The sequence below is a fragment of the Palaemon carinicauda genome, chromosome 44 (assembly GCF_036898095.1).
Source record: "Palaemon carinicauda isolate YSFRI2023 chromosome 44, ASM3689809v2, whole genome shotgun sequence".
In the NCBI taxonomy this organism is placed as follows: Eukaryota; Metazoa; Arthropoda; class Malacostraca; order Decapoda; family Palaemonidae; genus Palaemon; species Palaemon carinicauda.
The window spans coordinates 19,105,626-19,122,627 of NC_090768.1; the positions used below are offsets into that span (position 1 = coordinate 19,105,626).

Consider the following 17,002-nt stretch of genomic DNA (forward strand, 5'->3'; position numbering starts at 1 on the left):
CCCATGCGAGTCAGTGAACTTCATGGTCTCTCTTATGACATCGCCCATTCAAGGGGGATGGGGGGAGGTAACGTTCAGATTCGTCTCTGAGTTTATTGCTAAGACTCAGAATCCGGGAGTGTCGGACCTTAGGTTCGACTCCTTCCAGATTTCGAGTCTTCGTTCTGTAACAGATGTCCCAGACCATCTCCTACTGTGCCCAGTAAGGAGTCTGAGGCTATATCTCAAAAGAACGGCTGCAGTTTGTCCCCAGGTGCAGGCATTGTTTGTGAGCACTGGGAGGACTAAGAGGGTTACCAAGAATACCATCTCAGCATGGATTCGTAGGGTGATTCATCTGTCCCTGAATCCAGACCCTCCTCCATCACGTCGCCCTTGAGCACATGACGTCAGGGGCGTAGCTACGTCCCTGGCCTTCAAGAAAAACTTTTCAGTGACGCAGGTGCTACAAGCTGGGGTATGGAAGCGTCAGACGACCTTCACAGCCCACTACCTGCAAGACGTGACCCACAGGAGGCTCGATACGTTTTCTATCGGCCCTGTGGTGGCTGCACAACAGCTGGTTTAAAACCTCAGGCTCCTTAATGGACAAGTAGCAGAAGGTTGAGGGCATTGTTACCCGGTCTTAGTCTGCATGAATGAAAAGGTATGTCTGGCCCTTATTCTTTTCTTCATCCTCCCCTCTCTTGGCCAAAGCAGCATCCTGGGTTCTCTGCACAGCTGACCTCGAACCACTGCAGGTAAACCATGTTTCCTTGATTTCCTAGTAATAAGCTAATACTGTCACGTCCCCATACCCTGACGAGGTGGTATTGGGAGAGACCTAGCCTAAAGTTTCCATCTAAAGGACTACAGGTCAACTTCCTAGGACGAGTCACACTTCATACCTTCACACACAGCTTATGTAGGCCGCAGCCCTTGAGTAGCAAGGTTCTAGCGAGGTGCAGGGACTCCTTATTGTTGAGTGCTGACACACTCAGATACCGATTCCCCGGGCAAAGCCAAAAGCCAGTACTGGCTGGGACTTTCCACCCTTCCTAACGCGTGAGTCACCCATATTAAATAGCGTGGTTTGTATGTCAGTTACGGAACAAATGACAAATTCGTAAGTAATCTGTATTTTTCCTAACTATACAAACATTAGCTATTTAATCAAACTTGCCCGCCAGCCCTATCCCCCTTGAAGTCCTACCTCTAAGCAAAGTGAGCTCAAGCACAGGTGTGTGTGTGTGTGTGTGTGGTTGTGGGGGGGTAGCAAGCTACCCTCCCTACCCCTGCTAACTAGCGGTGTGGTAGGAAACCCTCGTTAAAATTCTAATGGCTCGTCATTTCAGCTACGCCGAAAGTAATAACCCATATTAAATAGCTAAGGTTTGTATAGTTAGGAAAAATACAATTACAGTGATAACTCTGGATACAAAAGTTTCTGCTTACAAAAAATTCAGGGTACGAAAAGCGATACAAAGATTTTTATGCCCCAGTATACGAAAAAATTTTCAGGATCCGAAAAGCTTACGAGATCCTAACTCGTCGCCGAGAGTACAGTACCTTTTTTTTCAGGGTATCAACCCTTAATTTAGGTGTACTGTACAGGTAACAATACACCTTCACTGATCCAAATGCTTTACATACAGTACCGTAACTTTTATACAGTAGTAAAGAAAACGGACCATTTTCTTAGGGCTTGGAGGGGATTACTAGGCTATAACTACATTATTGAATAATCTCATGGTGGTTTCTGGAATGGATTAGGCTGTTTTTAACGGTTGGGTTAATTATTGAATGATAGAAATGGCTGCACTGCATGTTTATTACTACAGTTTAGCGTGTTTATGAAAGAAAAGGTGTCTTTTCGTAAGGCTTGGAATGGATTAGGCTATTTACATGTAAAACGCGACTCAGGATACGAAAAAATCAGCATACGAAACCGTATCCTGAACGGATTACTTTCGTATGCTGAGGCATCACTGTACCTACGAATTTGTCATGTTGTATAAAGATACATGTCTAAAGGAAAGGAAAAGGATATTTTACAGTTTAACGAAACAGCAAGAAAATAAGAGAAATAAAACGAATTGTATATTATTGATCAAAATTAGATTAGTTTTCATAATAAGGAATCATTGGATAAAAATTTTATTTAACCCCGTTACTCATATTCTAGCTGTACTAACCTATCTTTTGACTGGACTTGGTAGTTCATGAAAGTCAGTAATAAATGCATCATCTGAGTTTTGGTAGTTTATAAAACATAAGTAACAAACACCTGATCTGAATTATCTTTTAAATGGAAAAATGACAAATTTGGAAGTAATTTGTAGTTTTCCTAGCATACAAACCTGAAGCTATTTATTGGGGTATTACTTTCGGCGTAGCTGAAAGATGAGGCAAGACAATTTTAGTGAGGGACAACTACCCCATCCGCTAGTTAGTGGGTGGGGTGGGGTAGACCGGGTACCCAGTTCACTTGTACCTATCGGCTAAGTAACCACTTTGCTTTCTGGAAGGACTTCTTGGGGGACAAGGTGGTGGCCAATTTGTATAAATAGCTCCAGGTTTGTATGCTAGAAAAAATACAAATTACTTCCAAATTTGTAATTTGTTTCAGGGCAAATACAAACCCTCTGCTATTTATATGGGTGATTTACTCTTAGGAGGGAGGAAGTCCTCACCAACTGGCCTTGTCTATAATCCGGGGTTCTCTCTACTTCGATATGAGACCGATAGTAGTAGGAACTCTAACCTCGCTAAAATCAAGTGCCGATATAGGGTAATGCACTGATAGCGGCCTGTAGAAGCTTGTGTGCGAGTGCACCTAGCAATGTGGCTTGTCTTTAACGTAGGAACTCGGGTACAGTACCTAGAGTTCTTAAGATTTACCCAATACCCTCCCTCTAAGAGGTATTGGGGACGTAACAAAGTATTATTACTATACTTAAGAGACACAAGGAAAATGAATCTTACCTGCAGAGAGGCTTGTGGACCAGTTTTCCCCAGGTAGGGGAGAAGGTGAAAGGAAGAAAGGAGCCAGTCATTCTTACTCATTTACCCCAGACTAACCCAGGTAACCTCAGCCCTCAAAACTCTGCTACTGGTCCATCCAGGAGCTTGAGGCATTAGACCACTTGTGCAGCCACCACAATACCAATGGAAAAAGTCTCCACGTTCCTGTGGGTTAGGTCTGTAAGATAGTGGGCGGTGAAGGTAGTTTGACGTTTCCACATGCCCGCTAGCAGTACCTGCACCACAGAGTAGTTTTTCTAGAAGGCCAGGGACTTTGTAATGCCCTCCCTCATGAGCTCTGGGTCATTTGGACCGGGGAGGGGCTGAATTGAGAGCTTGTGACCCTCCTCTTGACCTTCCCCGTGCTAATGAAAAGCGCTTGCACAAGGGGGCGAGCTGCTGCCATTCTTTTCAAGTAACATTCTTTTTAAGTAACACCTCAGACTCCTCCCTGGACAGAGTAACAGTTAGTCTGGATCTTCGGTTACAGAACGAAGACTCTCTATCTGGAATGGGCCAAACTCAAAAAACCCGGATTTTGAGTCTTGGCAATGAACTCAGGGACGTAGCTGAGGATTACTTCTCCCCATCACCTAGAATGGGAAACGTCAGGAGATGATCATGCAGTTCGCCAACTCTCTTGGCCGAGGCCAAAGCGAGTAGGAACACCTTCTTCCACGTGAGGTGGCGATCTGAAGCATGGCGTAATGGTTCGTTAGTTGGGCCCTTCAGAGACCCAATGACCTGAACCACATTCAAAGGAGGAGGTCTAAGTTCCAACTGGGGACAAGTAAGCTCGTAACTACGTATGAGTAAATAAAGTTCCGAGGAGGAGGAAATATCTACTCCTTTCTGTTTAAAGGCGAGACTCAAGGCTAAGCAGTAGCCTCTGACTGCCGAAACCGAGAAGCATTTCTTCCTGAAGGTGTACAAGGGAGTCCGCTATAGTTGGAACAGAGGCATCGAGGGGAGAGATACTCCTTCCACGACACAAACCACAGAAAACTGACCACTTTACCCAGTAGACTTTCTCTAGGGATCATCTGAGGTGTCCAGCCATTCTTTCAGCAACTCGTTGCAAAAAGCTTCTCTGTATGAGGAAGTGCTGGACAGTCTCTAAGCGTGAAGTCGAAGCAAAGCTACAGCTCTGTGGTAAATGTTGGCATGAAGTAGTTTGAGCAGGTCGTGCCATGGAGGGAGTTCTCTCAGGATCTCCGTGAGGAGTTGCAGGAGGTCCGAGAACCACTCTGCATGGTGCCATAGCGGAGCTATTAGAGTCATTCGTAGATTGCTGCTTACTAGGACCTGGTTGAGGAATTTTCTCATCAGACAGAATGGGGGAAATGCCTACATGTCCAGGTTTACCCACCGTTGTTGGAAAATATCTTGCCAAAGAGCTTGGGGATCCGGGACTGAGGAGCAGTATAACGGGAGCCCTAAGTTCAGTGAGGTTGCGAACAGATCCACTGTCGAGGAACCTCACAAAGTCAGGACTTTGTTGGCTACTAGAGGATTCAAAGACCATCGGTGCCCACTATCAGAGTCGCTCTGCTCAGATTATCTGCCAGCACATTCTGTTCGCCTGGAATGAAGCAAGTCGATAGGGTCACCGAAAGGTCTTCTGCCCATCCGAGTATCTCTACTGCTAGATGGCAGAGCTGCTGCAAAAAGGTACCAGCTTGCTTGTTCAAGTAAGCAACTACCGTGGTATTGTCGCTCATCAATACCACAGAGTGCTCCGCCATGAATTGGTGGAACTCTTGGAGGGCAAGAAAGGCTGCCCTCATCTCCAAGAGATTTATGTGCTGGTACCTTTCTGATTCGGCACATTGGCCGAAGATGTTGTGGTGCAGCAAGTGGGGCCCCCACCCTTCTTCTGATGCATCTGCAAAGAGCATCAATTCCAGGGGAGGAACGAGAAGATCGACCCCTTTGCAAAGGTTTGGATCTGCCAGCCACCATCTGAGATCCGACCGTTCCTCTTGTCCTATGCGGACTAGACAATCCCTGGAATCGGTGGAGTGATTCCATTGGGATTTCAGGCGCCACTGCAGGAATCTCATCCTGAAGCGACTGTTGGGAACTAATCGGGCCAAAGAGGAGAGGTGACCGAGTAGGCAAAGCCAGCTCTGTGCTGGGAGCTCTTCTCACCTTAGGAAGGTCTGTGCTACTTCCCTCAGCCTCTGAATCCTTTCATTTGATGGGAAAGCTTTGTGCCTTATAGTGTCTATTCGCATGCCCAGGTATACTAGTTCTTGAGAGGGAAGCAGGTGAGACTTCTCAAGGTTTACCACAATCCCCAGATCTTGGCAAAACATTAGAAGCTCATCTCGGTGGCGAAGAAGGACTGCCTCTGAGTCTGCCAGAATCAGCCGGTCGTCCAAGAATCTTAAGAGACGAGATGCCGACTCTGTGAGTCCAAGATGACACTAGGGTGAACACTCTAGTAGAGACATGGAGTACTATGAAAAGACCGAAACACAGCACCTTGAACTGGTAATGCTTCTGGTCTAACATAAATCTTACTTCCTGGAAGACAGATGGATTGGGATCTGGAAGTATGCATCTTCAGGTCTTTCCAGACTGTACCATCCAGTACATAGTACTAGGTAGAGTTCTAACAATCTTGCATATGTCATAAGACTTAACACGACACAGTATTTTAAAAGTCTTATTTTAGCAGTGAGAAGATTGTGGAATTATCTTCAAAATCAGGACATTGAATCTGTGGAACATCAGAAGTTCAAACTTGTAGCAAATGTTTTTATGATGAACCGGCAGACATAGTCTCTGGTCATAGTTCATATAGGCCATATGTATTTCCGTGTTATTTCCTTTCCTCCCTAGACTATTTTACCCATTGGAGCCCTTGGACTTATAGCATCCTGCTTTTCCAACTAGTATTGTAGCTTAGCTAGTAATAAAAAAGATTATAATCAGTATTTGGAAGCACAAGGTCATGAGATAATGTTGATGTAGCAAACATCAAAGAAGGGGATGACATATTTGCTCTCAATACTTGAGACATCTTCTCGAACTGTCTTTGGGATCTTTGGGAGGAAACTTTTGCATAACCTGTTGTAACCTATCCTTCTCCAAGATCGAACCTAACAGAGGTATAGGCAAAATGGAATGTTTCTGTACCCTGGAGACCCATCTACTCATAAAAGAGAATATGCCTATATGGTTCCCTCTTTTCAATATGTAGTCACCATAGGCTTGAGACAACTTGACCAAATTATCAGATAAGGCCTTGACCACACTTGAGGAAGTCTGTCAATATCCTCTTTCCCTCACCATTGTAAAACTGAACTGTTTGTAATCCCCCAAGGTATGATACAATACGGCCAAAATCAAATCTAAGAAGGGACTATTTTCTAAAGTTTGGCCTAGGCCCAGATTAAACCATGAATTCTTTGTCTAACCAATGGAATAAAAATCTAGATTGAAATTAGGCCGGTTTCCTTTGTGATAGGTAGCTATTGTCTTTAACATTACAAGTGGTATCAAAATGGGAAAATTAGGACGAAAAATTAAACCTGGTTATTACCATAAACTCTCCAAAACAGATTCTATTTTATCTTTTATGATGGATAATTACTTCAATGTGGTCTGGCTTGCCATATGCAAAAACACCAGTACTAACTAATAAATGACACTAATTCCCCTTAGGCTCTAAAACGAGGGAAATCGTCACCCTCTCTGTGAACGTAAGCACATCCATGGAAGCCCACTGAATATTCAGGCTAAGCCACCTCATTTTGTGTAGCTACAGTTGCTAAAATCTAGGAGCTTCAGCAACATAAGCATTACATGACTTGAATCCTACCTCCACAGCAAAGTGAAAGTCTATTTTAAGGATTGGCTCACTAGATAATATCACATTCCCTAAAATAAAAATCTCACCTTGCACTTGATTCTCACAAGGGACAGGGCTACAGCTGCCCATTGAGATACTACCACTAGAGTGTTATGGGGTCCTTTATCTGGCCAGACAACACTACGTTGGATCCTTCTCTCTGGTTATGGTTCTTTCCCTTTGCCTACAGATACACCGAATAGTCTGGCCTACTCTTTACAGATCCTCATGCACTTGACAACACTGAGATTACCAATCAATACTTCTTCACCCATGGGGTTAACTACTGCACTGTATGTAATTGTTCAGTGGCTACTTTCCTCTTGGTAAGGGTAGAAGGGACTCTTTAGCTTTGGTAAGCAGCTCTTCTAGGAGGACACTCTACAATCAAACCATTGTTCTCTAGTCTTGGGTAGTGCCATAGCCTCTGTACCTTGGTCTTCCACTGTCTTGGGTAAGAGTTCTCTTACTTGTGGGTACAGTCAGGCACACTATCCTATCTGATTTCTCCGAAAGCTCAGAGAACATAAGTCTGGTACTTAACTTCAATGAGGAAGCTTGAAAATCCGACATCATGAGCAGAAAGGGTGTAAAAATAAAAAAAAAGCACAGCGAAAAAATCACAGCAACTATCGAGAGCGATGCTAAATGAGGAGTGACGTCATTGGCGTGGGTGGGCTTGTTGGTAGCGACGGTCTGTGGTGGACTTGGGACGGCTCCTCTTGGTTTGGGGGATGTTGACGAGGAGATATCTAATTGGTACGAGACCTCTGCATGTGATTTTCACGCCCGTATTTCTTATACCGACACCTTTCAGGTGAGCGAGCTGGGTTCACACCTAGCATTCCTATGCAATTTTTTCTCTGGTATTATTTAGCAGTTATATACCTTAGAAATGATGCTAGAGGAGCATTTCACTGGGTGGCACAGGTCTCTCGCCCAGAAATAGATTTTTCCTTCATCAAAATCCCTTTATAGTTTATATAGGAAATATTCATTTTAATGTTGTTACTGTTTTTAAAATATTTTATATTTCCTTTCCTTTCCTCACTGGGCTATTTTCCCTGTAGGGGCCCCTGGGCTTATAGCATCCTGCTTTTCCAACTAGGGTTGTAGCTTAGCAAGTAATAATAATAATAATAATAATAATAATAATAATAATAATAATAATAATAATAGTATTAAACAGATTTTGACGTGGGAAAAATCTATTTTTGGGTAATGCCGTATGGGAAGGCAGTGACACAAAAAGCGGCACCACCGTAAATAGTGACGCATCACTATTACAGGTATAAAAGTAAGGTATGCAGTAGGAGACGACAAGGCCGTAGGTACCGGCACCGCCGTCAGTCTAACAACTCACTCCGCAAGGAGAAGTATGCTGACGGCTCTGGAGGGCCAAAACCCAGAGGGAACTAGCCCTCACTAACCACAATTGCAAAAACAGCATTATAAAACAATTTTGAGGTCAATGTCAGTGCCGGAAAGACCAACCACAGAGAGAGAGGTAACGGCATGGGGTAGAATGCCCATTATAAGTAACTAAAATTAATAACTAAGTAAATGATGCTACTCGATCTAAAAATCCCAGAGGCTAGGAAACGGCAGAACAATAATGTCAGCGGACCAACATTTAGAGCTCACCCTTCGCAAAGGGAAACTCGAAAGAGCTGTAAGAACCCAGCATGAGAAATCATGAACGAATGTAGCATGGCGGACCAACGGATACGCTGTCGAAGGATAGGCTAGGCCTGGATGCGGCAAGTCAAAGGAGAAATCCCAAAGGCTAAAAGGAACGGCAGTACATAAAGTCAGCATACCAACTAAACGAGATCACCCTTCGCAAAGGGGAGCTCCAAAAAACTCCGCATACCTAGCCCGGGAAATCACAAATGATTGCAGCATGATGGCCGCCAAGTGCCTAAACGGTCTAAAATACTGAAAAATCGCAAACAAGTGGGCAAAATAACTTAATAAACTAGTAAAACTGAGGTAAATAAACAACTAAGGGAAAAGCCACTGTCGACGAGTCCGGTAAGACAGACTTAACGACATCGGCGAGTCCGTCTTCAACTGAAAAGTACCGCTCTCTAGGCTTGGCTAACCGAAACTGACACGCACCAACAAAAACATAAAATAGAAAAATGCAATGTAAATGCAAACATAAAATAGAGCCCAAAGCATCGCAATGCTAAACAGCTACTAGCTAACGTGAAACTTACTCAATAAATAAAGTGGACACGAAAAATAAGGCCGATCAGGTACGAAACCAGATGCCCAAGCAAGCTGGATTCGGAGCGCTCCGGCTCCCTCATCGTAAAAGCTAAATAACTTTCCCCGAAGGGATCCAAAACATTTACAGCTAAAGCAAACTGCAAAGAAAGGTTGGTACTCAACTTAGACGATGAAGAGGAAGCCATCATATGAGGAAAATCTTCAAAATAAGCTCATAAAGAGCGCACAACAAAACAACACAGCAGTAGATTGAAGCTAGGACAAAGGAATGGAATAAGGCGCCAGAGACGTACAAGGGCACAGTAAGGTGAGAGGATATGTAACGGCTCCTTACTTATCCTTCCCCTTAGTGGATTAGACTGGGTAAAGTCTATTAGGGTGCAAATATCTATGGTTATCTTCGGATACGTCCCTGATTATACACGATATCTTCGGATAGTCGTTCCGGGGAATAGAACCCCGTGATACCTTACGGTAATTCTCTTGTAATATCACTCGCAGAAATATTATACAGTAGGAAGCAGCCGAAGGGAACCTCCATCAGGACGACATGGCTCGAGCCCAAAAATAATAATAATAATATTAACAATAATAATAATTATAATAATAATAATAATAATAATAATCAGAAACTGAATAAACTGTATTAATAGACTCCATCTGCCCTGATATCAATCTCTTGGGTAAAGGAACATTAAAAAAGATCCCTGGGCTGAAGGGCCTGGGACTTTGACCCACATAGTTTGGGATGAATCCTGATTAGAGGTAGATGGCACAGAGAAACGTGGCTTTAATATCTTCATAAAATTACCTAACCTATTAAGGCCGTCACATCATTTCTCATTCCTTCAAAAATTTTCCACTGAATCTTTTAAGTATGATCTAGCCTGGCATTCACAAGCTAACCAATCTTAACCAACCGTAAATGGATGTAGATATCCTGATGCATTTGCTATTACACGCCGTGCTAAAAGAGGTGTGCGCTACATAATCATTTCTGGATTGCACATCACTAAAATAAGCTTTCATTCCCAGCTCTGATTTATAAGACTCACATTGCTCACACCTATCTACAAGGGAGCATTCCTTAGCTCTGCACTGGTATACTGAGTGTGTTGGTTTAAATCCTTCTTATAGAGACTTATCACATTGCATACTGAGCAGAATTTTACTTAAAAAATTAGACATAGCTGACTATTTATAATGTCATCATCATCATCATCATCATCATCATCATTTCAGCCTTCAAAAGTCCTTTGTTGGATGTAGGCCTTCCCCAGGTTCCTCCACAGATTTCTATTGCAAGCTATTCTGTGCCACTGTTGCTTATGTTGGTCATCTCGCCAGCGGGTTTTTTTTCTTCCTCGGTTTCTTGTGTATCCTCGGGGTGTCCAGAAGGTTGTTCGTGATGTCCACCGGTTGTCTGTCATCCTGGCAATGTGCCCCGCCCAGTTCCATTTGAGCTTGCTAATGGTTTCAAGGATATCCATAACTTTAGTTTTTTGACGTATCCATTTAGCTGTTTTTCTATCCTTCCATGTTAGATTTAGCATAATTCTCTCATGTGCCCTCTGCATTGTTCGTAATTTAAGGGAAAGCTTTTTTGTTAGATTCCAAGTTTCGGCCCCATAGGTGACAGTGGGGAGGATACACTGATCATAGACTTTCCTTTTTAAGATGATAGGAATCTTCTTATTTTTTAACACTGTACTGGCTCTTCCAAACGCTTGCCAACCGAGGGTTATTCTTCTTTTTATTCCGCTCTCTTTACAGGCGTCATGTAGAGAGATTCGTTGTCCTAGGTAGATGTAGTGGTCCACCTCCTCAATTTGTTGGTTTTCAATTTCAAGTATGTCATCTGCATTTTCAGTATATTTATTGCTCATGACTTTGGTCTTTTGGAAGTTCATGTGGAGGCCAATTGATTTGCTTGCTTCATTTAGCTCGGTGAGCATATGTTGAAGCTCTTCTTTGGTGTGAGCAATGATAATGATGTCATCAGCAAATCTTAGGTGACTTAGATATTCTCCATCTATTTTTATTCCTTTTTCTTGCCAGTTGAGTTGTTGGAAAGCTCTCTCCAGGCAGGCAGTAAACAGTTTGGGTGAGCTAGTGTCACCTTGTCTGACACCTCTCTTGAGTTGGAATGGTTCAGAGTCCTTGTGGAGGCGAATAAATGATGTTGCATGGTCATAGATGTGACAGAGTACATTAATGTAAACTGAGTCAACTCCCTGTTCTTCCAGCGCTGACATGACCTCCTCAGTTTCAACCGAGTCAAATGCTTTGGTGTAATCTACAAGTGCTACTACTAGTGGTATCTTATATTCATTTGTTTTCTCAATGATTTGGTTTACTGTTTGTAGATGGTCAATTGTGGAGTAGCCTCTTCTAAAGCCCGCTTGTAATGTACATTTATAATGTACTAATAACCAAACCCAAATATTAGAGGAAACTTCTAAAAAAAAATCACAACAAAACAAAGCAGAAAAGGAGTGAGGGTAACAAAAGGAGTCATATTTTGTCAATGATATGACCAACCACAAAATAGAGAATATTGGTAACAAATGGAGCCACAAGTTTAACCAAGGGGGATCTCTACACAGAGGTGGGGGTTACTTAACGGATTTTGAAGCGAAGCGAAAAATCTATTTTTGGGTGAGATGGCCATGTCGTCCTGATGGAAGGTTCCTTTAGGCAGCTTTCTAAGGGATATTTGGCTACAGTGATACTCCCAGAGAATTTTACGCTTGTTATCCCATTTACTCATTTAGCCTAAATAAATGAATAAAAAGAGTGTAATTGCGTCTTATTTTGCCCCGCAAATAGCACAATAAATGTAGCCAGAGTTCTTTTACTTATTTCCCTGAGTAAAACTTAAAATTATTGTACTAATAGAAACAAATAGATCTAGTTAATACTTATATTTGTTCCTACATATAAAAACCTTGAGACTTTTTTACTGTCTAGCATGACACTTCACTGCTGGGGGCAGGAAGCTCTAACATTGTTCCATGATTAGTGATAATGACGTATAACGGTAACGTCATATTTCTCAATGGTCTGGATGACCATATAAAATTATCCCAAGATTAAGGCACTTACACAAATCCACAGATACAATACTTTCAAGTAATTCTCTGGTAAACTTCCATCAGGACGACATGGCTTGAGCCCAAAACTCTATTTTTGGGTGAGATGGCCATGTCGTCCTGATGTACCCGCACTCCTTTTCTAAGAAAAGGCTTAGGAATGATCCCTCCCAAAACTTCTATATCTGTAGCACCATGTTCAATGCTACAAGGAATGAGTGCCATCTTGGAACCTTGTAATAGTACGGGAGGAAGGGTAACCTTGATAACGGCTCCCCTTCAGTTTCGCCACTCTTCCCCCTCGAAGCGAAAACGCTATTCGGGGTGAAGATTGCCATGTGTCGTATCAAGATATACGTCCCGATATTTTGCGATATCCTTAAGAGAAATTTTAAGGATACTCGCACCAGGAGTTAGAATTCTGGAGACCTATGGTCAATTCTCTGGGAGTATCACTGTAGCCAAATATCCCTTAGAAAGCTGCCTAAAGGAACCTTCCATCAGGAAGACATGGCTTGAGCCAAAAAAAAGTGGTTAAATGAGAGTGTTGAGAACAGTTTTGTACCTATCATAGGTGAATGGATCTCTTCAGATGAAAAGCTGATGAACATTGGTAAAGTTTTTGAAATAGAAATTTCCAAGCATTATGATAAATGAGAACTAATTATTCTCTTTTTTTTAAAGAATACAATACAATTTTGTTAGTTCTGAAGAAGAATCAGACATTATCCTTTAGCAAAACTTATGTCTGACTTCAAAACTACCAAAGACTTAGCCTATATATGATGTCAACGGTAAAATCGACTAACAAATTATTACTATGCATTTCAACTTATTTTCGGGAGAAAATTCAGTGTAAATATGCGCGTTACTCAAGGAAACTAAACTCACACCACAAGATGGTAGACAGTTGAGGGACATGTGGAGCCTAAAAGGAAACGGGTAGTGGCAGTGCATACGTGGCAGGCCTATGCTAATCTCCAGTGGGACCTATTCTTTTAACATATTTTAAGCATTTTCTTTTGCCGTAATATTTCCTGAATTTATAGTTAATTTTATTTCAACTGTGTTATGAATAACATGGCGTTACATAGTAAATATAAAGACGAGAAAAGAAATTAATTTCGTGGGAGAAAATTACCCTGTTTGCCCAGTCTTTGTGTCCCACATAACCTAGTTTTGTATTTGACTTTGTGTATAATTGCATGTAATTTTTGCTTATACTGTATATATTTTTGTTTTGTGTTTGCTGGCATGCAGTCATTGTAAGAACTGTGATAGAGAATTATTTTTGTTTTGTTTTACGGGGGAAAAACTATTTTTTTATGTGCTTTGTTCTCCATGTGGACGCTTTATAGCTATGCTTTTTTTATATGCCAATTTAAGCTCTCGTAAAAAAATTACGATTTTATGCAACACACTAGAAGCCTAAGCCTCAATTTGTTAATGTTTGAACATACCGATTTAAAGAAACAAAAAATAAACTTTTGTTTGTGAACACCATTTTTTGATGAAGGCCGTGCGCTGTACCTCACCCCGACTTTTGTAAGGGCATAAGCATCAAAGGGTTAAAGGTAGTGTGCGGAAAAACCTTATTGATCCAACGATTCATTTAGATATTTGCATTAAATGGTGCTTTTACCGTCCCTGAAATGCATAATAGGTTCACACTCAAACCTTCAAACTACCCTTGAATTTTTTAGGATGTAATGTAAATTTGCCAATCATTACAAGAAACTATTCAAAAGGCTCAATCAATAAATCAAGGAATAATTCAATATAAGGCAGTGAATCAACTATATCATAAACATTAAATCTTTAGGAATTTAAGGGTAAGGCATTGGCCAAAGGGAAACTCAAGGTTGATTCAATTATAGCCTTTTCAAAATTACATTAACTCTAGCTTTCATTTTTGGGGAGGAAATTTGGAATGAAAACAGTAAAGAGAGATGTCATTAGAGCGGATACTTTAGACTGAGTAGATGTAGTTTCTTCTTTTAATTTGATTATCAGCTACAACTCCAAAATCTTATTATCTAATTTTGAAAAGGAATGTCCTGAATTTCTTATCCAATATGTAAGGAAAATGCCTGAACGGACTGTAAATCTGATTTATCATGTTGTTCATTAACTATCTAGATTACAGGTGTAACTTAATCTTCCTTTATTTTGGAGATTACCAGGGAAGGTGATAAGCTACCTAAACATGAGGATCCATACCCTTACCAGCACATGATATTAAAAAAAGTTACGCAATTCTAACGGTTTGCTGTACTGTATGCCAGGCATATTCTTTTTACCATCTGTTGACGTAATGAAGTTAGTAGACTCAAATAGCAAGGAGCCTTAAACATCCTACAATACTTTCATTGTCAATATCAAATCCATATATTAATCCATTCTTTGAGTTGAAAAACTAGCTTTCAGAGAGCCCTAAACCTCCTACAATACTTTCATTGTCAACATCAAATCTATATACTAATCCATTCTTTGAGTTAAACAAATAGCCCTCATTGACTAATGTGCTAGCATTAAACACCATTCTGCCGGTATTTCGCTATTACAAGAGCTTAACATCAGAGGAAAGTTGTTGGCATATAGTTTGGTCAATAGTTTTGGTAACTGAATCAATTCCCTTTTTCTCCAAGATATTTTGAATAACAAGTGAAGAATTCCTTTAACGAAGAGATGTGAGAAACTTTCATTATTTTAAAAGGGTTAACATCAACTGACTAGTGCAAAACAGGTACAAGGTTTGAGTAGACAACTGGGAAGATCTGTTCCGAGAAAGAACATTAGCAGGAACTGGCACATGCTCTGCAAAGGAGGCTAGCATAGCCAGATTCATAAAAGGAGTATTAAGCTCACGTAAAGTATTTGAAACTTTAATAACTCATGTTCTGGCAATAAAGAAAGTTCTGATATACGCAATGAAAAAAAAAAATATTCCTGATCTTACTGTTTACGAAGTCATTAAATTCAGATCTAAAATCCCTTTTAAATCATAGATACATTTTAAATCATCTGAAGGAAAGGGGAGACACGGGAAATTTTCCTTTCGTTTAGCTTCCCTATTTTCAGCTCTGGTTTCAGGAAAATGTATGTAATTTTTCGTAAGACTGGAATCTGTACAAAATCTCAGCTTTACATATTTGGAAGACATGCCTCTACTATTCCTAAAAAGGCAGCAAATAAGATACGAACTAAAGTCGAACTTCAGCAAAGTAGCATAAATTTATCTATACATCTGGCCGAGGATACAACAATAAGAAAAACAGATTTTGAGCAAAGCGAGATAGCCATGTCGTCCTGATGGAAGGTTCCTTTAGGTAGCTTTCTAAGGGATATTTGCTGCAGTGATACTCCCAGAGAATTAACCGAAGGTTTCCAGAATTCTAACTCCTGGCACGATTTATCCATGATATAATTTTAAGGATATCGCATAATATCAGAGGACGTATTTTTAGATACGACACATAGCAATCTTCACACCGAATAGATTTAATTCTTTGAGGGGGAAGAGTGGCGAACGATAGGGGAGCCTTTATCTAGGTACCTGGTGGACCTCCTATCCGCACTACTACCGGCCGCCATTCCTTTCTCTGTTGCATTTAAGCTAAGTGCGCTCCCAACCTTTTCCCGGTGTTCGTTACGGATTACGGGAATATTAATAATGCAATCTCCAGCATCTTCATCCTCTGGAAAGTCGAGTATTTATTCTTTCCTGTGTATAATTTAAGGAAATGGCAGAGGGTAGGAAGGACACAGGTTTAGACGCCTGTTCTCTTTGCAAGCACGTTTTTCCAGGAAAAAAAGAGAAGGGGTCTAGCATTTTTTTTTTTTCTTGGACGAAGATGATTTGAATTTAAGAATGTATAACACATGAATTCCAGAAACTTTAAAATAGTACTCTGTTTATAACTAATTTTACTCACAATGACCGGTAAATTTTGTAGTCTTATTTAATTTGGCATGCTATGTCAAATATATGTGTAAGAATTTTTTTTTTAATAAAATGCTTAAAAGAATTATTCTCTACATAGGTTAATAACTCAACACCCTTTCAGGATATAATTTTGCATGATATATAAATGTGACTGATTGTAAAGTTTTAATTTAGTATTGCACTTGTTACAGTGTACAGTTCCTGGTGTTTTTAATAGGCTTCACAATCGTATTAATTTACTGTTATTTGTAAATATTGTAAGTATCAATTAGACTTTATTTTGACTTTAGCGATAATTTACCGTTGAATTTAGTTTCAAACTTCGCTAAATTATATAATATTAATTAAAACTATAGTTAATTTACAATTTCAAAACTTAACAGGAATTTAGATCCTGTTGAGTAAACTATATCACCACATTGTTTGTTTTACAGTTAATGAAATATAGTTCAGTAGTTCAAAGCACAATCCAATTAACTAAATATAAAATCAATGTACCAGGTGACTATGGAGGAGCAGATGATCTTTGGTGCGTTGCAAACCTTGAATGAAGAAGCTTTTGAGGATGTCGTTGAGGAACAAGAGAAAGTTGTAATGCCCTCTACACCTTCACACCTTCAAACCATACCCTCAGGTTAGTTTAATCAATTACTAAATTGACTTTTCAATATGAGTCTAATGAAAAACAAGAGGAGAGACTTGAAATGTTTTGTGGTGATATGTAGTGAAGAACTAGAAAACTTGAAACGACTAAAAAGGCAGAAACTAAGTTGAAGTGCAAGGACAAACAAACGCCTGATCAGCTGTCTTCCTTAATATCAATTTGCCAAGAATAATAATTAATACAATTATTGGCACTACTTAGTT

The 17,002-nt window shown here is 40.5% G+C and overlaps 1 protein-coding gene across 10 annotated transcripts in view; it reads left to right on the forward strand.

The window, feature by feature from the left end:
- LOC137634335 (kinase D-interacting substrate of 220 kDa B-like) overlaps positions 1 to 17,002 on the forward strand; it is an 860,646-nt gene that overhangs the window by 830,853 nt on the left and 12,791 nt on the right. For all 10 annotated transcript variants that reach the window (XM_068366729.1, XM_068366726.1, XM_068366728.1 and 7 more), the window contains one exon: positions 16,637 to 16,769. In XM_068366729.1, the coding sequence (XP_068222830.1) occupies positions 16,637 to 16,769 (133 nt within the window). The remainder of the gene's footprint in view (positions 1 to 16,636; positions 16,770 to 17,002) is intronic.